The sequence below is a fragment of the Bos javanicus genome, chromosome 5 (assembly GCF_032452875.1).
Source record: "Bos javanicus breed banteng chromosome 5, ARS-OSU_banteng_1.0, whole genome shotgun sequence".
Classification (NCBI taxonomy): Eukaryota; Metazoa; Chordata; class Mammalia; order Artiodactyla; family Bovidae; genus Bos; species Bos javanicus.
In genome coordinates this window covers 92,210,949-92,233,582 of record NC_083872.1, presented here as the reverse complement: position 1 = coordinate 92,233,582, position 22,634 = coordinate 92,210,949, and the positions used below count along the sequence as shown (strand labels likewise).

Below are 22,634 nucleotides of genomic sequence, written 5' to 3'. Positions count from 1 at the left end.
TTCTAGTGACTCATAATTTACTCACTAAGAGCAGAGTTGTTTTAGTTAATGTTGCTCTTGTTCTAGTTTGTATTTCTCTACTTAGTTTCCCATTCATTCAATTTTTTTAAGGTTTTTCTTTGTTTTTTCATGTGAACAATTTTAAAAGTCTTTATTGAATTTGTTACGATATTGCTTGTTTCATGTTATGTTCTTTTGTCCACAAAGTAGGTTGGATCTTTGTTCCCCAACCAGGGATTGAACCCACACTCCCTGATTGGAAGGCAAGGTCTTAACCACTGGACTGACAGAGAAGTCTCCCCCCACCATTCATTCTAAATACACTATATTCTGGTTTATTTGTCCTCACCACACTGCTGTCAGATAACCTCCTAATTTCTAGTTGCCAAACCCAGTACTGGTTTTCATACCTCTTCATTCTAGTCCTCTCTGTGCAGTTTTTGGCACTATCTCTTCCCTATTACCGGCTTTCTGAAGGAGTTCAGTGGTGAACAATTTGCCTGCCACTGCAGGAGATGCAGGAGATGTGGGTTCCATCCCTGGGTCTGGAGGAGGAAGTGGCAACCCACTGCAGTATTCCTGCCTGGAGAATCCCCATGGACAGAGGAGCCTGGCTGGCTATAGTCCGTGGGGTCACAAAGAAGACCAACAGGACTTAGTGACTCAACAGCAACTTCCCCACTACAGAACACTCTTCTCTGACTTTGCTGATATTGCTCTCTTAGGTTTCTCTTTACATTCCCTATGGTTATCCTTTTTCTGTTTTCTTCTCCCACTCCTTTACTTTTGCTTGTCCCCTCTGTTGACAGTTCCCACAGGTTCTGTCTGCTGCCCGTTGCTATTCTCAGTATGTATATTCTCCTTGAGAGAATTTCTCTAAAGCTTTATTGAGACATATGTCACATACCATACAATCCTCCCATTTAAAGTATACAATTCAATGTTTTCTAGTATTTTCACAGATACGTACAACTAATCTCAACCAACGCCAGCTTTAGAGCATTTTCATTTTTATGAAGAAATCTCATACTTTTTAGCTATTGCTTTCCAGTCCCCAAATCTAAGCAACTACTAACATACTTTCTGTCTCTACAGAGTCACCTACTCTGTACATTTCACGTAAATGGAATCATATAGTATGTGTTCTGTTGTGGCTGGATTCTTTCCTTTAGCATAATGTTTCAAAATTCATCCACGTTGTATCATATATCAGTATTCACTTATTTTTTTATTGTTGAATAGTATTACAATGTAGAAACGTGCTTAGTCACTCAGTCGCCTCTGACTCTTTGCTACCCTTTGAACTATAACCCACCAGGCTTCTCTGTCAATGGGATTTCCCAGGCAAGAACAGTGGAGTAAGTTGCTGCTTGACTCAGGGATCGAACCAACATCTCCTGTGTCTCCTGCATTGCAGGCAGATTCTTAACCTACTGAGCCATCAGGGAAGCCCCACCCACAGTATAGATATACCACTCATATGCATGAGTGATTTAGAGTGGTATAGAGATATACCACTCTAAATCCATAGTTGATATGCATTTAGATTGTTTCCTTTTGGCTATGAAGAACATAGCTGCTCTGAACATTCATGTACAAGTTTGTGTGTGAACCTATGTTTTCATTTATCTGGGCTGTATACCAAGCAATGGAATTGCTGAGTCTCATTTGTTCCTAAGGTTTGATTTACAGTATCTTTCAGGTTCATGCCTAAGTGTGTATCTTTAGTTCACACTCTTTTACACCACAGGAAAAGAAAGTGTTAGTCACTCAGTTATGTCTGACTCTTTGCGGTCCCATGGACTGCAGCACTCCAGGCTTCTCTGTCCTTCTCTATCTCCCAAAGTTTGTTCAGATTCATGTCCATTGAGTCAATGATGCCATTTAACCATCTCACTCTCTGCCACCCCCTTGTCTTCCTGCCTTCAATCTTTCCCAGCATCAGGATCTTTTCCAGTGAGTCAGTTCTTCATATCAGATGGCCAAAGTATTGGCATTTCAGCTTCAGCATCAGTCCTTCCAAAGAATATTCAAGACTGATTTCCTTTAGGATGGACTGATTGGATCTCCTTGCAGTCCAAGGGACTCTCAAGAGTCTTCTCCAGCATCACAGTTCAAAAGCATCAGTTCTTTGGCACTCAGCCTTCTTTATAGTCCACCTCTCATATCCATACATGACTCCTGGAAAAATGATAGCTTTAACTAGATAGACCTTCGTCAGCAAAGTGATTTCTCTGCTTTTTAATACACTGTCTAGGTTGGTCATAGCTTTTCTTCCAGGGAACAAGCATCTTTTAATTTCATGGCTGCAGTCACTGTCCACAGTTATTTTGGAGCCCAAGAAAATAAAATCTGTCACTGCTTCCACTTTTTCCCCTTATATTTTCCATGAGGTGATAGGACCAGGTGCCATTAGTTTTTTTTTTTAATGTTGACTTGCAAGGCAGCTTTTTCACTCTCCTATTTCACCCTCATCAAGAGGTATTCTGTAGACAGCTTCCAAAACAACACATCCCAAATTGAGCTCACCATCCTCTGAGAATTGCTTTCACTCCCTGAATTATTTATGACTGTTCATGCATTCACATACAGCTAGTTGTTGCACTTGTCTTGTCTCTCTCTCAGTACTCATATTCTGTCCACCATAGATCCTGTCAACTCTTCTCTCCTATGTTCCTCAAGCCTGTCCTTACAAGTCCCCCCTGTGTCTGCCCTAGTTGTTATTCTCTAATCCAAAATCCACAAGCATGATCCTTCTAAAACATGAATCTGAACCCAGCGCTCTCCTTCTTAAACTCTTCAGTAACTCAGCACTGCCTAGAGAATTACAGGCAAGTTCTGAAGCACAGCCTCCTCCCATTGTTTCCCTTGCCACTCCCTGATGTCAAGCTCCAGCAGCTTCAAAAGTTGTAGTCTCTGACGGGCACTGTCCTGCTTTGACCTTTTGTACATTTATGAATTCTGTTCACTGCCTGCAATGTGTCTACCATCTTCCCTTAACTGTCTGTTACCCACTCTTGGCTTAGTTTCTGTCATTGTTTTTCACCTTTTAGGATCCATGGAACCCTCTTCCATGAATTTCTCTCTTACCCGCTTCCCTCTTTTCACTCTAAGAAGTGTTGGAGTGTCCTACCTCTGTGTTCACATAATAACCAAGAAGATTTTTGTCAACACATTTACAACATTGTATTTCTTTCTTGAGAACTTTTTTAAACCATAGTTCTTACCTACTCATTCATACAAGGTATTTTACTTTACCTAACATTTCATTACCTATTTATCCTTCATTATCAGTGATGTTAGGGTGAGGCAACAGTAGTATTATTGGTACATGACTCTTAGAACACAGTACATTTTTGTCCGAGTGTAGCATAGCTTCCTTTTTCTTCACCCCCTCTTTTACAACTCCTTCCACAGACTCACAGCAATTGCCATCTAGTTGGTAGACATCATTCCTTCCCTTGAACTGCATAGAACTTATGGTCCAATATGCATATGCCTTATGTCCAAACTACACCTACAGCCCAGGTTCATTCCTTTGAACAAGGTGGTAGAATCATGGGGCCTGAGCAAGTCCATGAACATCTTATTGGCATAGTTCTGTGAACATGAACACCAGGAACATTCACAGCAGCCCCTTCAAGGAATTCCAAAACATGAAGCCATAGTAGGAACCGTAGTGGCCAAGTGCAAATGGAGAAGGATGAAGGAGAGAGTAAAAGCAGAGCAGATAAATGGAACACAAGAATGCAATATTCAGTGTATAAGGAAGTGTGAATTATAAGTGTGCCTGATTGGATCTGAATATTTTCCTGTACCCTGGAAGAAAGCCTCATTTTTTTTTTTTTTTTTTGCTTGAAGTCAGTAGTCCATCCTTAACTCTTTGAGGCAAGAATGGAACAGTAGGTGCCATGGCACATTAAGTGAACACATTAGTAGAGAGCTCCTGTAGCACTCTATTAAAGAAAAGAAAAAAAAAATAAGACTAAGGCCAAGTTCAGTGCGTCGTGACCACAGAAGTGTCACATGTTTGCCGTTATTAACTTGAAGCATAGCTTGGGGGGCTTTGTATATATTCAACCCTATTTTAATTGTTAATGTTTGCCTTTCTCCTCCTCCATAATGCATAGAACTCAAAAGAATTCTTGGGAAAATGTTGTACATTAACACATATTTTGGGAAAGTATCTTTTGTGAAAAATTAGAAGAGGCAACTGGGGAAAGCCCTAATATATTCTGTCAGCAACTGAAGAATCGGTAACTGTTTAACTTTATAAAATATGAAGATATGCAGTTTGTATAGGACCTCATTCATGTATCAGAAATGAAAAAAAATTTCATAATTGAAATATATCATGGAATTTATTATGGATTTTGTATAAGGATACTTCTAAGTTCTCATCCACTGGCTTTAGTTTCCTCATCTACCCTGCCCTTTACTTAGGACCAACATAAAGTTGAATAAGCTCATTAAATACTATTTCTAGTATTTTTGTTTTCTATGTTTAAAATATCTGGATATATTAAGAGTAAAGGGTAACCTACTAATACCAGAGGCACTTCTTTTCGAGGCAAAATTAATCTTTCTGTCAAGAGGCAAAATTTACTATAATATTTCTTTGGTGTGTTGAAATAATGAATGATATAACAAAAATTATACCAAAAACAAATATTGCAACAAATTTTAAAGATTAAAGAATAAAATTCCTAAGACTTTTCAAATAAGAACCCAAGTAGATTAAACTGTATTTCAAACTGTAACTCACAGTCTACCTTATAATTTTATTCCATTTTCTCTGAGATCACAATCTAACATAGATCAGCAGAGAAAAATAAATTATTTAGATTTTCTGATATGAAAGTGAAAAAAAAAAGTGATACTCTTAAGTACTATGAAAAGTGAAAGTCACTTAGTCATGTCCAACTCTATGACCCCATGGACTGTATTCTGCCAAGCTTCTCTGTCCATGGAATTCTCCAGGCAAAGGGGTCTTCTGACCCAGGGATCGAACTTGGGTCTCCCACAGTGAAGGCAAATTCTTTTACCATTTGAGCCACCAGGGAAACCTCCCAAGCATAATATGGGGCTGAAAATATTTATCTCATTTACATACTTGGAAACTGTACTTTTTATAACTACCGTTTTATTTACTGGGCTTCCCTGGTGGCTCAGTGGTAAAGAATCTGCCTGCCAGTGCCAGAGATGTGGATTTGATCCCTGGTCAGGAATATCCCCTGCAGAAGAAAACAGCAACCTACTCCAGTATTCTTACCCAGGAAATCCCATGAACAGAGAAGCCTAGTGGGCTATAGTTCATGGGGTCACAAAAGAATCAGACATGCCTGAGCAACTAAATAACAACAATGACAAATGTTATTTACTAGAATCAGGGTATCACTTAAATGTGGTCTACTGGGAGGCATGTTAAGCCAGGAAAAAAGAAGGTCTGCATTCTAGCCTTGTCTATAAAACTGAACTATAGAGCCACAGCAAGAATATTGTTTGGTTTTATACTTGCAAAACAGATCTTTACCAGAGAAGAGTTCACTGTCATGTCTACAAAGTGGTTCACAGACTTACAGATTTTAAGTAGTAGCTGCTGCTAAGTCACTTCAGTTGTGTCCAGTTCTGTGCGACCCCATAGGTGGCAGCCCACCAGGCTCCCCTGTCCCTGGGATTCTCTAGGCAAGAACACTGGAGTGGGTTGCCATTTCCTTCTCTAATGCATGAAAGTGAAAAGTAAAAGTGAAGTCGCTCAGTCATGTCCAACCCTCAGCGATCCCATGGTCTGCAGCCTTCCAGGCTCCTCCATCCATGGGATTTTCCAGGCAAGAGTACTGGAGTGGGGTGCCACTGCCTTCTCCGTTAAGTAGTAGAGACCAACATAAAGTTACTCTTTTTATTTTCTCAAGTGATTACATGAAAAAAGTGTGATTACAATCTATAATTTTCATCATTTAATTATAGACATTTAATAATGAAATACAGAAAAGGTATTATTTCAGCATTACATAAAAATGTAGCATTTAACTTTATGAAAAGTTAATAAATATTATTTTCTTGTTTTTTCTCAGATAAAGTTACAGACTACAAATTTATATACCATTTATATAAATAATTGAGGATTTACCAAATATCATGTATATTTAAACACCAAGTCCAAACCCTAATGATTCTTCTAAAATTATTGTTAAATAATAAACATCACAGGAAACATAGGATATTTTGCTGCCCTTTGCTTTATTTTCTATAAATCTAAGATAGAGATCATTAAATTAATGATGCATTTTTCAGGCATTTGATACATGGCAAACCATCTTTTTGTTATTTCAGATTGATTTTCCAGCTACTGAGTGGGAGTATATGAAACTTGATTCTGAAGAGAATGGAAGTGATCTTGAAGAACCACCAAAAGAATGTTTAAAACATATTGCCAGACTGTCACAGAAACAGACTCCCATACTGTAAGTGACCCAGTTCTTAGGAGACGATTTTGCCTGCATTTCATGATACCAGCAGTCATTCTAGAAGCACTCATTTCTGTTAAGAGTGAACCTTCCTTCCCACATAAATCCTCTCATTTCCTACGATCACATCTGTTGGATGATCCACTAATACTTAGGAGCTAAGTTAGTAATTGTGGGGTTTTTTAAAGATTTTTTTTATTATAACACTTAGAAACTTTAACTTTGATCAAAGGAAAAATAAAAAGATTGGAAAACATTCAGTTCAGAACGACAGAGCAGAGACTGAAGGATACAGATCAGCATTTAACAGTGATAAACCATTGTTCTTCAGTTAGATAGAAAACTGTTTTGGTAAACCATAAGATGTAAAATTTAATTATAATGACATTAAAAAAGAACAGAAATAGCTTTTTTTTTATACCACTAAATTGGTAACTAAAGAAGTACTTAAATTTTGTCAAACACCAATTCTCTGGAAAAGAGATATCCCAGGAAGAATTATAAGAGATTACTAATTCTGTATACTTACTGTTTGTACTTAATATTTGGTAATCTCTAAGCCACAGTTTATGATGCTCTCATTACCAACATGGAAAAGCATAAAACTAAGAAAGCAACACTTCATGTGTGTGAGATATATAATATAATAAAACATTTTATTCCAAGAATAAGAGATTATTTAAAGGTTTTGAACAGGGTAGTCATGTGATCTGAATAATCTTTTTGAGTGATCCTTTTGGCTATAAGTTGAAGTATGGTTTAGAGGGGAAGTAAGAGAGGAAGACATTACTTTGTCAACAAAGGTCCGTCTAGTCAAGGCCATGGTTTTCCCAGTAGTCATGTATGGATATGAGAGTTGGACTATAAAGAAAGCTGACCACAGAAGAATTGATGCTTTTGAACTGTTGTGTTGGAGAAGATTCTTGAGAGTCCTTTGTACTGCAAGGAGATCCAACCAGTCTATTCTAAAGGAGATCAGTCCTGAGTGTTCACTGGAAGGACTGATGTTGAAGCTGAAACTCCAATATTTTGGTCACCTGATACGAAGAGCTGACTCATTGGAAAAGACCCTGATGCTGGGAAAGATTGAGGGCAGGAGGAGAAGGGGAGAACAGAGGATGAGATGGTTGGATGGCATCACCGACTCGATGCACATGGGTTTAAGTGGACTCTGGGAGTTGGTGATGGACAGGGAGGCCTGGCGTGCTGTGGTTCATGGGGTCACAAGGAGTCAGACATGACTGAGCAACTGAACTAAACTGAAAAGAGGAAGAGAGCAGTACAGTAAAGTAGCTGATGTAATATTTTAGGCAGAAGGCTGTGGTCACTAGAACGAGGGCAATGGCAGTGGACATTGTGGACATTGATAGTAATGGCTGGATTTGGAGCATATCTGGGAGTTGAAAAGGCATGACTTGATGATTAATAGTAAATAGGGGTGAAGCCAAATGAGAAACCAAATAATCAAGATACTGAGGAGTCTAAGGTTTGAAATTGCTGAACTGGGCAGATGTTAGAGTCATCTTCTGGAGGAGGGATTAGTTTGAGACCTTCCAGACTGAGGTGTTGAACGTGATTAGGCATTTCAGTTCAGTTCATTTCAGTCACTCAGTCGTGTCCAACTCTTTGCGACCCCATGAACCGCAGCACGCCAGGCCTCCCTGTCCATCACCAACTCCTGGAGTCCACCAAAACCCATGTCCATCGAGTCGGTGATGCCATCCAACCATCTCATCCTCTGTTCTCTCCTTCTCCTCCTGCCCTCAATCTTTCCCAGCATCAGGGTCTTCTTCAATGAGTCAGCTCTTTGTATCAGGTGGCCAAAGTATTGGAGTTTCAGCTTCAACATCAGTCCTTCCAATGAACACCCAGGACTGATCTCCTTTAGGATGGACTCTTTGGATATCCTTGCAGCCCAAGGGACTCTCAAGAGTCTTCTTCAACACAACAGTTCAAAAGCATCAATTCTTCGGCACTCAGCTTTCTTTATAGTACAACTCTCACATCCATACATGACCGCTGGAAAAACTAATTTGGGGTAATCTTGTTACTGCCCTGAGCTCTAATTTCCACACATCCTACTCTTTTCCTCAGTCATTTCAAGCCAATGACATCTCTTTACTTCATATATTTCACATATGCCATTCCTTCTCCCATCTCAGGGTCTTCTTATTTGGGATTTCCTCTTCATGAAATACTCCTCCTTAGTTCTTCACATGGCTGAATCATCTCATCTTGTAGTGAGTTAGTGTTAGAAAGTGTTAAAATGCTAGTCGTTCAATCATGTCTGACTCTTCGCAACCCCATGGACTGTAGCCCACGAGGCTCCTAGGTCCATGAGATTCTCCAGGCAAGAACACTGGAGTAGGTAGCCATTTCCTCCCCCAAGGGATCTTTCTGACCCAGGGATCGAACCTATCTCCCGCATTGCAGGCAGATTCTTTACCATCTGAGCCACCGGGGAAGCCCCTCAACCTGTAGGTCCTCACTTAATTGTGATCTTCTCAAAGAGACCTTCTTTTATAACCCTATCAAATGAGGTTTTTCCCTCTTTACAATCTCTCTTATTACCTTTTTTATCACACACAACACAATCTAGTATCATATTGTTCACTAATGTGTTTTTTTTTTCTCATTTGTTTGTGAGAACCAAGAGAACCAGGAATCTATCCTTTTTATTACTACATTTCCAGTGTTCCACATTGTGCCTGATAAATAATATGTGTAAAATAAATGTTATAAAGGATAAAGTTCCTTGGCATAGAGTTTGGTATAAAAATGACCTTACGGATTCTCATAGTCCTTATGACACATATTTTGATGATCCATCGTTATTCTAGACTATTGCCATCTTAATTAGATGAAGCATGTTTTGATAGTTCTTATTCAAAAATATAAAACTTTACATTTAACAAGTATGTCATATATCAGAGACTGATATATTTGTATGAGAGATTTTTTAAAATATAAAAAGTTGCTATCCTTTGAAATTTTAAATATGTTCAAACAAAAAATGTCAAAACCAACAAATAAATAAGCACAGAAACTGCCTTTAAATATTAAAGGTTTGTATTTTTAAATTAGCCCCAGTGAATTCTAGCTGGTTTTATACTTCAGTTTTCTATTTAAGTGAATAACTTATACATAAAATAAGCAACATTTTTCTGTTTTACTCACTCAAATACAATTATTAATGCTCAGTAGAGTACAGTTTCATTCAGGACTGTGAAAACAGATGGAGAACAGTCTTCTATGTGATAAAACTTATGTTAGAAACAGATTAAAGTCAATTTCCAAACACCACATTTTATGATTTAGTTGGTGACATACTTGTCTTCTTTCAAACTGGTTAAATGTTAGCAGTTGAGAAGTTCAGACTCAATGAAGTTTGGTGAAAATGTACTCTAACATTTGTAAAAATAAAAAGAATACCTTCTTGATGACCTCTAAAGAAAAGTATCTAATGTAAGGAAAATCTCAGAACATAAGGTAAAAAACAAATGTTTTAAAAGAAATTATGCCTCCACCTCTAGCCATGAAGGTTACCTATTATATTACTAAACTAGTCCTCCTGAATTAAAGAAATATGATATAAGAGAAATACATATAAAGCAACTGCTCTCAGAAATTGAGCAGAGAAGGCTTGAGGTGAACCCATGAGTAAAAAGGCCTTCGGACCCAGAGACATTTTCTGTATCATTTCTCTGGAAGTTATAATTAAAGAAGAGCAGGCAGGTCTTACCTCCTGAGATTAAAAAATAAATAAATAAGGCAGAGATCACAGAGTTTAATAATTTTGAGGCAGCTAGAATTTCCAGAGAATAATAGTAGAGAAAGGCATATCCACAGAATAGGAGCTTCAGAAATATGTAGTGGTGTCCCCTTATATATTCAGCTGAGTACTGAGCCACTCATGAGCACGTGGGGATTTTATAGCAAAAGAACTGCTACAGGGAGATATGAAATAAATGTAGATTCTAGAGGTTGTACAATGCTGGGAGACATAAATTTTCTGACCAGTAATGATGCAGAAAGATCACAGAACACCTCAGCACTCAATAAAGAAATCAGAAAGATGCATATTAGGAGTAAATGTGCTCTAGCTCAAGATTTAGGACTGTGCTTGGCCTAGTCTAACACATCATAAAAACAGACCCCAAGAGGATTAAGCTGATCTACTAGTAATTAAACTGCCTCCTAAAAAAAAAATTGGAAACATTCAGCACTCAAATGCAGCAAAATGCAGACTCTGAACAATGTAGGATTTTAAATGTTTAGTGTACAACCAATAATTGCTAAACATAGGAAAAGTCAGGAATACATAACCATAGACCAGGATTGAAGGAGGCAGTTAATAGAAACAGCTTCAGATATTTTGCATGTGTGCTAAGTTGCTTCGGTTGTGTCCAACTCTTTGCAACCCCATGGACTATAGCTTGCCAGGCTTCTCTGTCCATTGGATTCTCCAGGCAAGTACAATGGAGTAGGTTGCCATTTCTTCCTCCATCAAATATTTTACAACTGTTATAAAGGTATTTATGGGTTTAAATTAAAAAATACATATGGGTGAACAAATGAAGTAGAAAAATGGAAATTTAAGAACTGAAAAACACAGTATTAAAATTTTTAAAAATCACTGGAAAAGCTTAATAGATTGCATAATGAAAAAAAAAAGAACAGTGAATTTAAAGAATGGGCAATAGAAATTATCCATGTTGAAGAACAGAAAGAAAAAAACCTGAAAATAGTGATACAGCTTTGTGACCTATAGGACAATTATCAAGCAATGTAATATGTATGTATTGGACACACAGGAGAGAAAAGAGATAGTGAAGAAAAAAAATTCTTAAAGAGATAATAGCCAAAATTTTACAAGTTTAAGTTTTAAAAAATCACCTACAGATATAAGAAACTTAGCAAATTCCAAACACATACACACACACACATCACCTAAGCACACCATAGTCAAATTTCTGAAAACTAAAGATAAATATAAAATTTTTCTAAGGCTTCAGAGAAAGTCAACAAATCACATTCATGGGATGAACTATAATTCTACAGATTTCTCATTAACTTCATATTTCTCATTAGAAACTATGGAAACCAAAAGACATTATAAGTTATCTTACATTTTGAAAGGAGAAAAGAAACTCTATCAACTTAAAAATTCTATAACCAGTAAAATTGCATTTCAAAAATTAAGGTAAAATTAAAACATTTCAACTAAACACAGCTGAGTTAGTTAATTATAAGCTCATCTGTACTGTAAGAAATTTTAAAGAAAATATTTTAGGCTGAAAAAAGATGGACATTCAAATCTACAGGAGTAAATGAAAAGTACCATGAAGGGAAATAGCTAGATAATAAAGATATACATTTTTCATGTTTATTAATTTATTTTTAAAAATATTTAACTAAACATAATCATAATGTACAACATAATGTACAAAATAAAAATAAAATGAGAAAAAATAAAAAAAATAAGAATGAGAAATAGAAAAATAAAAGCATAGTATTCTAAGGCTCTTATGCATAAAGCAGTGTAATAACTGTGGTTGGCTGGCTCAGTGGTAAAGAATCTGCCTGCCAATGCAGGAGACATGGATTCAATCCCTGGGTCAGGAAGATCCCTTGGAGGAGCAAATGGCAATGCACTCCAGTATTCTGGCTTGGGAAATCCCAAAGATAGAATAAATGAAAAGACTGTAGTCCAAAATCACTGCAGATGGTGATTGCAGCCATGAAATTAAAAGACACTTATTCCTTGGAAGGAAAGTTATGACCAACCTAGATAGTATATTGAAAAATAGAGATATTACTTTGCCAATAAAGGTCCATCTAGTCAAGGCTATGGTTTTTCCAGTGGTCATGTATGGATGTGAGAGTTGGACTGTGAAGAAAGCTGAGCACCGAAGAATTGATGCTTTGTGGTGTTGGAAAAGACTCTTGAGAGTCCCTTGGACTGCAAGGAGATCCAACCAGTCCATCCTAAATGAGATCAGTCCTGGGTATTCATTGGAAGGACTGATGCTGAAGCTGAAACTCCAATACTTTGGCCACCTGATGCAGAGTTGACTCATTGGAAAAGACCCTGATGCTGGGAGGGATTGGGGGAAGGAGGAGAAGGGGACGACAGAGGAGGAGATGGCTGGATGGCATCACTGACTCAATGGACATGAGTTTGAGTGAACTCCGGGAGTTGGTGATGGACAGGGAGGCCTGGTGTGCTGATTCATGGGGTCGCAAAGAGTCGGACATGACTGAGCAACTGAACTGACTGACTGACAGTCTACAGGGTCACAAAGAGCTGGACACCACTTAGCAGCTGAGCACTCATACACGCCCATGATGTGCTGAAGAAGAATATTATAATCTTGAAAGAAACCATAACCCCCAGATTTTAAGAGTACATTTAAAAGTAAAAAAGATAACAGAAATTAATTTTTTTAAAAATCCAAAAGAAATAAGAAACAAAAGAAATAATTTGGACAAAAGTAATTAATAGCAACATGGTTGATTTAAACTGAATCACATCAATATTCCATTAAATATAAATAAAAACCCCAATTAAAAGGAAGAAATTGTTAGCCTACATTGCAAAAGTAATATCCAACTTTATGTTGTTTACAGGTGCATATTTTAAATGCAAGAATTCAGCTAGATTAAAATTAAAAGAACTGAAAAAGATATATAAGGAAAATCATACCATCTTGATATATTTGGGGGAAAAATTTTGACAAGATTCAGCACCAATTCATGATAAAAAGTCTCAAAACTGGAAATAGAGTGGAACTTCCTCAACCTTCAACTCCGGAGTTGAATCTGGATCTATAGGAAAAGCTAGAGTTAGCATTATATTAAATGATGCACGAATAAATGTTTTCCCCCTAAGGTTGGGAACAAAGATGCTTGCCTAAATATTCCTCTTCAGTGTTGTACTGTCAGTCCTAACCAGTGTACTATCGCAGGAAAAAAAAAAAGTTTTAAATGTGTAAAAGTCATAAAGAAATAAAACTGGCTCTATTTTCAGACGGGTAATTATGTAAGATCATAGCATTTGCAATTAATGTACAAAATGCAACTATATTCCAGTAAAAAAGGGAAAATAAATTTCATTTTTCTAAATTCGATCAATGTTGATATTTACAATATCAATATCTCTATCCCCTGCAGAAGGGAATACAACCCACTTCAGTATTCTTGCATGGAGAATTCCATGGACAGAGGAGCCTGAAGGGCTAGAGTCCATGGGGTTGCAAAGAATGAGACATGACTGAGTGACTAACACACACATACTTAAAAATGCAAAACTTTGCTAAGAGAACTTAAAGAAAACCTCAGTAAATGGAAGGACATATCCCGCCATTGATTAGAATAACCATTATTGTTAAGATGACAGTTCTAGTTGTTCCAAAATTAGTGATGAAAATACAATTATAATCTGTTAGAAAGTGTAATTTTTTTTCAAATGATCAGTATGCTTTTAATTAAACTGCAGTGACATGGATAATATTTTTTAATGGGCAAAATTAAAGAATGGCAAGAATGCTATACAATTGGTTCTGTCATACCCTACACCTGATAATGTAAAATGCAACAACCGCTTCGGAAAGCAGTTTCTTCAAAAAGTAAACACATGACATACAACCAAGTCATTTCCCTCCATGGTACTTCGTAGGAGAAATGCAAATACACCTGTACAAATACATGCACACAAATGTTCACAAAAGCTTTATTCATAACATTCCAAAACAGGAAACACTCCCAGTATCCATCAGATAGGAGAAAGGATAAGCAAATTGTGGTATGTTCATATAAAGGAGTAATACTCATTAACTGAAAGAAAAAATCTACTGATATACTCAACAGTATGGATAATTTCAAAAAAATATACTTAGTGAAAGAAGCTATAAATAAAAAATATTCATGATTCTGTTTATATGAAGTTTGAAAGTAGATATTATCTGTCTAAAGTGAAAGAAGTCGTACTACTGCTTGCCTCTGGTAGCATAAGAAACTTTTATATCTTGAAAAGAGTGCAGATTTTATTATGCTTGATATGTGCATTTGTCAAAATTTAATTAACTGAATCCATGCATTCTCTTTTATGTAAATTATGCTTCAATAAAAGAGAAAAAGGCATTATTCAATATTGAAAAATGAATTCAGTTAAAACAAAATAATTAGTTTTAGTAGCATAGTAACACATGTATACCTGTGGCGGATTCATTTTGATATTTGGCAAAACTAATACAATTATGTAAAGTTTCAAAATAAAATAAAATTAGAAAAAAAAAAACTCAAAAAAAATAATAATTTTATTATGGAATATTTTTCTTCTGGGGGGTTTCTGGTGAAGAAGGTAGTGACAAAAGAGAAAAAGAGCCCAAATGTACCTCAAAAACCATCCTATGTAATTCGTTTCTTTCATTTTGCAGAGGGAGAGGATTTCAGAAGATATTATAGAGATATAATGATATTTAAAATCTGTTAATAATTCTTGCTATCCTGTCTTGGGAGTTTTAGTTAGTGAAAGCTGATCGACAGAGTGTCAGTTTGGAGGAGACAGTGTTGAAAAGCTGTCATTGTCGTGTGAGAAATGCTGTCCTTCAGTTCAACTGTGGTCTTGAATGCCTTTCTTGGAGTGTAGGCAAAACATGGTAAACTGTCAGTGAATCAATGGCCCTTGTCCCAGATCTAGATCTTCTGAGGGGCACACTTGTGCATGTGAGAAAGTCCTATTCACTGGCATTTTAACTCCAAACTTCCAGCAAACTCTAAGAATTTAAAGCCAGAATCCAGGGATGAAATGAGATCTTTGTTTCTGAAGTTTAGAGCAAAAAGTTTTCTGACCTCTGATGAAACTTGCTTCGAAATGAAGGAATATCATCTTTAAAATGTGCCATTTCTCCACAGGCCCACTTGGGTCTAAGTTAATTTCCAAATACAGTAAGAAAGTAAATGGTTGAGAATCTTTGTTCTAAGTAGTACATGTGGCAGAATTGATAAACTTGGTCTGCCTTAAAGGAGACAGAAACTTTGCTAACCAGAATGACATTTTTTAAAAAGTGGCAAAGATAAGAGCAAGGAAAAATACATGTGAATTATCTGAACTGAAATACATTTTATTTAATTTTTCTATAAAAGATTAAAGCTAGTGGGAAATAATCTGATAAAATAACCTATCAAACTGTCCCAAGAAGATAAAGGACTTATTTTCCAAAAGAAACTAAAAATCAAAGAACTAGACCTAATATTTTGCACTGACTGTTCATAACAAACATGTGTTAGTGTCACGAACTCCAGTAAATTATCATTTCCAATCTGGTTTTGCAGCCTCTCTGAGGAAAAGAGAAGATACTTATGGTTTTATCGCTTCTACTGCAACAATGAAAACTGCTCCCTTCCTTTGGTCTTGGGAAGTGCCCCTGGATGGGATGAAAGAACTGTTTCAGAAATGCATACCATTTTAAGAAGATGGAAATTCTCTCACCCTTTGGAGGCACTTGGACTTTTGACTTCAAGGTAAGAATTGCATTACAGGCATGATATTACTAACGTGAAAATTTTGAAGAGAAAAACTGTAAGTCTCTATTCAATACCAATTCTGTTTATTTCCAATTTCAGTAGCTGTGGATATTAAATTTAGAAAAATGTAAGCTGTGAATATAAATTTGAAACAAATCTAAACTATAATTGTGTCTTCTAAACTAAACTTGAAATAAAATTAATGGCCAGAGTTTCTTAAATGGGGAGTCTAGTTGCTCTTAGAGAAATAACAACCAAAAAATATTGAATAGGGAAAAATAAACTTCTCTACTTGTCCCTCTCTCAAAACAAAAGAGTCCTTAAAAATTGAAACAGTATCTTTTACTATTGAAATATTCAAAGCCGGGCAAAATACCCTGTTTATAGTAGGTGTCCAGTTAGTAAGACAATGATAATGATAACAAAATGAAAAAAAAAAAAAACCTATCCCTTGTGTACTCTCTGTATCTTCCCTAGAATAAAATGCATGGTGGTTGAGAATCCGGTGGATAATGATGTCATCGTCTAGTTAAGAGGAAGCATGTGGGAACAAGTGTGATGTCTGGTTCTGGCTTGGGGAAGCAGCTCTTACTTGGCTTCTGCTTCACATTCAAAGCCAAGAAGAGATATTTTAAGTCTGTCTTCATGGCATCAGCACTGATGCCATGAAGAAAGTCTGCAATCTCTAGAGTCAGAGAAGAATTGTGACACTCAGTTCTGTTCTGAATTCTCTCTCAAGATCCTGATGAAGGAGAAAGGAGGGAAAGAAAGTGACACAAAGGGCTTTTCAAACAATTTATTTTGGTTTATTTTAAAATTCATGGCTTTTATAAAACTTCTAGGATGTGAAAGGAGGAGAAAGAAATTTTTTCCTATTATTCGTAGGAGTTACTAGAAGCTTCCTCTCAATCTTCCAAGTTCAAAATTTATAAATTATCTTAAAATTCTGTTTTTTGTGCCTTGTACATTGAATATTTCTGTTTTCTGATGTCTTTCATCGATGACTGTGCACCCATATACCAACCTTCCTTGATAAATGATAGAACATAGATAGATACATAGATAGAGTTTGTCTTTTAGTTGAGCTTGCAGCTCTCCCCCTTTTTATAAGGCTTCTTCTACATGGACCTTCTTTGACCTCACTAAGTAACACTGCCCACATTTCCCTACTGCAGTGCTTTGTTTCTTTATGAATTACATTATACTGCAATGTTTTACACACAACATGTGAAACATGTGATTTACCCACATTAGAATGAGAGCTAGTTAAACCCAGATAGTTCATCATAGTGTTTCTGTTTCCCACAAGCTTAATAATACCTGAGACATAGTAATTACTCAATATTGAATCAATCACTCTCAAAAATTCATGATCACTATTTATACCTTATTTTAAAATAATATTTAAACTATATTATTTGAAGGAATCATCAATTATCTTTGTTTCTTACATTGCCTTATACAGTTGAATTAATTAATGAAATAATTACATAAGAAAATAAATTAACAATTGGTTTCATTGGAATTGACTTCCCTGGTGGCTTAGATGGTAAAGCGTCTTGCTTACAATGTGGGAGACCTGGGTTTGATCCCTGGGTCGGGAAGATACTCTGGAGAAGGAAATGGCAACCCACTCCAGTACTCTTGCCTGGAAAATCCCATGGACAGAGGAGCCTGGTAGGCTACAGTCCATGGGGTCCCAAAGAGTTGGACACAACTGAGCGACTTCACTTTCTTTCATTGGAATTACTTACAGTTCATACTTATATTTCAAGAAATTTCTGGAAGAAATGAGTTCCCATTTTCACCTTACTCTTAACCTCTTTTTCTGATTTAGATAAGAGTAGCCAACATCTAAAAAAAGTTTTTTTTAATTCTAATTGTTTTTTAGCTCAAGTAAGACTTAGAAAAGTAGCAGTTGTTGTTTTGTCATTCCTGAACTGATTAGCTCACAGAAAATTGTTTCAAAATATAAAGGTTAAAAAAAAGTGTGAAGGTAACAATTCACAGAATAAGAGAAGATATTAGCAAATCCTATATCTTAATAAAGGAATTTAATTCAGAATATATACTCATGACTCAATAACCAGAAAATAAATAACCTAATTAAAAAAAAATGGTCAGAGGGTCTAACATTTCCTCAAAGAAAATATAGAAATGTCCAATAAGCATGTAGAAAGATGCTCAGCATCATTAATCACTAGGGAAATATAAATGAAAACCACATTGAGATATCACTTGACACTAACTAGGATGGCTATACTCAGAAAGACAATTACCTTTGGCAAGGACGTGAAGAAATTGGAAATCTCATATACTGCCCATGGGAATGTAAAACGGGGCAGCCAGTTTGGAAACCAGTTAGTCAGTTTCTTAAATACTAAACATCAAGTTAACATATGACCCAACAATTCCACTCTTAGGTAAATACTCAAGATAAATGAAAAATAGGCAGTTCTATTTCCAGTTTTTTAAGGAATCTCCACACTGTTCTCCATAGTGGCTGTACTAGTTTGCATTCCCACCAACAGTGTAAGAGGGTTCCCTTTTCTCCACACCCTCTCCAGCATTTATTGGAGTGTTACTCAGCCATTAAGAAGAATACATTTGAATCAGTTCTAATGAGGTGGATGAAACTGGAGCCTATTATACAGAGTGAAGTAAGCCAGAAAGAAAAACATCAATACAGTATACTAATGCATATATATGGAATTTAGAAAGATGATAACAATAACCCTGTATACGAGACAGCAAAAGAGACACTGATGTAGAGAACAGTCTTTTGGACCCTGTGGGAGAGGGAGAGGATGGGATGATTTGGGAGAATGGCATTGAAACATGTATAATATCATATATGAAATGAGTCGCCAGTCCAGGTTTGATGCACGATACTGGATGCTTGGGGCTGGTGCATTGGGACGACCCAGAGGGATGGTACGGGGAGGGAGGAGGGAGGAGGGTTCAGGATGGGGAACACGTGTATACCTGTGGCAGATTCATGTTGATATACGGCAAAACCAATACAATATTGTAAAGTTAAAAAATTAAAAAATTTTTAAAAATGAAAAATAGGTTCCCTCAAAAATTTCTCCATGGATGTTCAGACCAGCATTATTTACAATAGCCAAAAAGTAAAAACAACTCAAATGACCATCAAATAATGAATGGATAGATAAAATGTGGTCTGTCCATGCAATGTTAGAGTATTCAATGATAATAAGTGAATATTAGTGTATGTTACAACATGAATGAACCTTGAAAACACATTAAGCAAACAAAGCTAGTCACAAAAGACCACATGTTTTATGATGCCCAGAGATAGGCAAATGGATGGAGACGGAAAGTAGATCAGTGATCACCTAGGGCCAGAGGAGTTTGGGGCAATGTAGAGAATGAGAACCAGTTGTTATGAGGTTTCTTTTGTGGTTATGATTCAGTAACTCTAGGAGGAAGCTAAAAGCCATTAAATTGTACACTGAGTGAATTGTATGGTATTTGTTACATCTCCATAAAACTGCTAAAAATACTTAAAGAATGATTGTAAAGGCAAAACTATTAATATGACTCTCTATATCACTAAAGCCTAGTTTTTTTATGGGACAACTTTTTTAAGTTTCTAAAGCATTAACTATGGCTTTTTTTTTTTTTTTTTTTGGATAGCTTATTGTTCCATTAAGATGTACTTTGGTCTATTTTAAAGACGTTTAAACGTACTAACTAATATTTTCTTGTAAAGTTCATGGAATACTTTTTACAAAAATCTTTGTCAGCATGAAGCCTGCTTAGTTTTCTTGCTTATAGATAAAGAGGATTCACTAGATGGACTTCTATATTCTTTGATTGCTGATAACTAAGCTTCTCTACCTGAAGAGATGTTGAACATCTATTTGATTCTCTTAATATTTTAAGTATAAAGTTTAGATTTTCATTTAGTGCTCCCTTAGTACTGCCTCACTTTATTATCTATAATAACCCTATAAAACAAATACTATTATTATCCCAGTTTTACCTTTGAGGGAACTGAGGCTTACAAGGGTTAAATTGCCCAAATGGCACTTGTAAGTTAAGGAGCTAGAGTTAAATCCAGAGATTTGGAGCTTGCCATCCTCACCCTATAATTCACACCATTCCTACGTAAATACATGCTGTTTGTTTATGTACTAAATATGTAAATAAAACTATCCGACAGTAGTTTGATTATAGTAAACAGCAGTACTTTCCCTTGGATGTTTCCACTTCACTGTGTAATTTCTTTTTTTCTGAATAATCAGAGTTTTAGATGTTATGAGGACTGGTTTCAGAATAGAGTGGGGTTTAGAAAGCATCAATCAAGGAACTTAGTAGAAACTTGATTTATTTGCACATTGAACAGTTCCTTATCATGCATCAATAAAGGTCACTGAAAAGGTTGGAGTGTTTCCACTGTACTCATCCTCCGACTCCCACTCCCAGTTTAACAGAACTGTTAAAAAACTTGAGGACAGGCTGTTTCGAGAAATGAACCTTTCAACTTCTCTAAATTCAAAAGCTGACTTCTCTGAGAACAAACAGTATGTGCTAACAAGTAAGTTGTCAGAGTGAGTTCTTCAGAGGTCTATATTTTGTCTCCCTTGAATAATCTATTTTTTTCCAGTGGCTTAACCTCCTGAGAACTGACATGCTCCATTTCTAGCTCAGATAATTTTTAATATTGCTGATTACTTAATCCTGTTTGAAGATTCACCACCTCCTGCTGGCTTCTTTTTAGCAAGAAACATGTTGATATTTGATTTAGCTCTTGTGGGCCATAGGGTGTTAATATTTCCACAGCTGAGCATTAACAGTGTGTTCAGCGGGTACTGATACTTCCATTAGAGAAGGCGGTGCTGTCAGAATACCAGAGACCAAGGGCTAAGGTCTGTAGTTCTTGGCAGATGGTTGCTATTTTCTTGAACCCTGGTGCACAGACACAACTATTCAACTACTAATAATAAGCAGAAATTACCCAAGGAATTAGAAGGCAGTTCAAAGAAAGCATTCATTTAAAAATAGCAACTCTGAATTAGCATCAGAGGATTACATCAGAAGCTTAAATAAAAATTTGACAAGGTACTAGAACTTCCTATCCTACATGAAGTGAAATTATTGTCTTGCAGAAACAAGAGCAATACTTAATAGGCAGTGCCTTAGCTTTGAAAATCAGTTTCCCTGGAAAAATGTCCCACAAAAATGTTTGCATCAAACCGCTGTATTCTTTATTGTAGAGATTAATGTACTAAAGTCATTCTTAACTACCATGGTAAGCAGGCCAAAGAGAATATGGAAAAGGTAGACAGCTATAACTTCCACATTTGACTAAACAATCAACTAATAGATGATGATGTATTCTTTCCATTTATTTTTTGAGCAAAAATATGTATATATGGAAACTGGCACACAATGAATCAAAGAAGCAGAATAGGACACAGCAACTGTGTTTAAAGAACATACACTTCACAGGGAAAGACTCAAACTGAAGATCACCATACAATGTTCTCCAGACTATAATCATAGTGTTGAGTGCTGTATGCCCCCAAGAAAGAGAGAGGCAGATTCTCTCAGAGAATGTAAGAAAAGGTTTGGAAAGGAATTGAATTCTGACTTGAAACATTCATAGGCATTTCCTGAGTGGAGAAGAGAGGAAATGGAATTCCAAAAAGAAAGACTAGATGGTCAAAGTTATGGAAGTTCAGAGAATAATGAGAGATTTACTATAATATTATAAAGGAATGGTACTAGGAGACAAAGTTGAAAAGGCTGGTTCAGTTTAGATCATTTGGAGCTCTGTAAGTCAGGCAATTATTCATAACTAACTTTATGGCAGCCCATGGAATCTTAAAAATGGGACTCAGGCAGTCTGATTTATTTTGTACAAGGATAATTCTGTGCATTAATGTAAAGTGTGGACTGTAAAAAAGAATAACAGCAAGGATATTAGATGCAGGTATAGAAATAGTCTACTTGAAAAGTGGTCTGGGCCTGCTCTAAGCATCAGTAGAAATTTACAGAGCAGACTGGAGAAACATTTCAGAGGAAAGTGAACAAGAGAGGAAATAAGGAAGACTTTGAACTTTCTGATTAGGTAAATGATAGATAATTACATCATTAACCAAGACAAGAGTTTTGGATGAAAGAGCAAATTTGGGTGTTGAAGTTGGATGCCATCCTCAAGGCCTCAAAGAGGAAATGGAGAAAAATAATTTGTGCCTCTTGGAATAAGATTGATCGTAAAGGTGAGAAGATCACTAAAGTTGAAGGAGGTAAGAGAAAGATTTTAATGTTTGGACTTCTTATGTTTGTTTAAATAAAAAAGCTCCAAGCATGTTTACAAACTGAGATGAAAGATGCATGAAGGGAAGGAAGCTCAGAAAACAGGGATGGGTGAAGAGACAAAATGAGATGACCCCAACACCCAACAGACTGGACCAAAAATGAAAATAGAGCTGTTATCAAGGAAAGAGAGTAACTTGTTCCTCTCAGTTGGGAGGGAAGGGAATATATGAATAGAATTATAGGTAACTATAGATACGGAGAAAGGAGTACAAAAAGGCTGTATATTGCTACCCTGTTTATTTAACTTATATGCAGAGCACATTATGCGAAATGCTGGACTAGATGAGT

At 36.3% G+C, this 22,634-nt stretch overlaps 1 protein-coding gene across 4 annotated transcripts in view; it reads left to right on the top strand.

Annotated features, from left to right (window-relative positions):
- Positions 1-22,634, top strand: part of PIK3C2G (phosphatidylinositol-4-phosphate 3-kinase catalytic subunit type 2 gamma) — a 669,174-nt gene that overhangs the window by 341,454 nt on the left and 305,086 nt on the right. For all 4 annotated transcript variants that reach the window (XM_061417725.1, XM_061417726.1, XM_061417724.1 and 1 more), the window contains 2 exons: positions 6,334-6,464; positions 15,804-15,992. In XM_061417725.1, the coding sequence (XP_061273709.1) occupies positions 6,334-6,464; positions 15,804-15,992 (320 nt within the window). The remainder of the gene's footprint in view (positions 1-6,333; positions 6,465-15,803; positions 15,993-22,634) is intronic.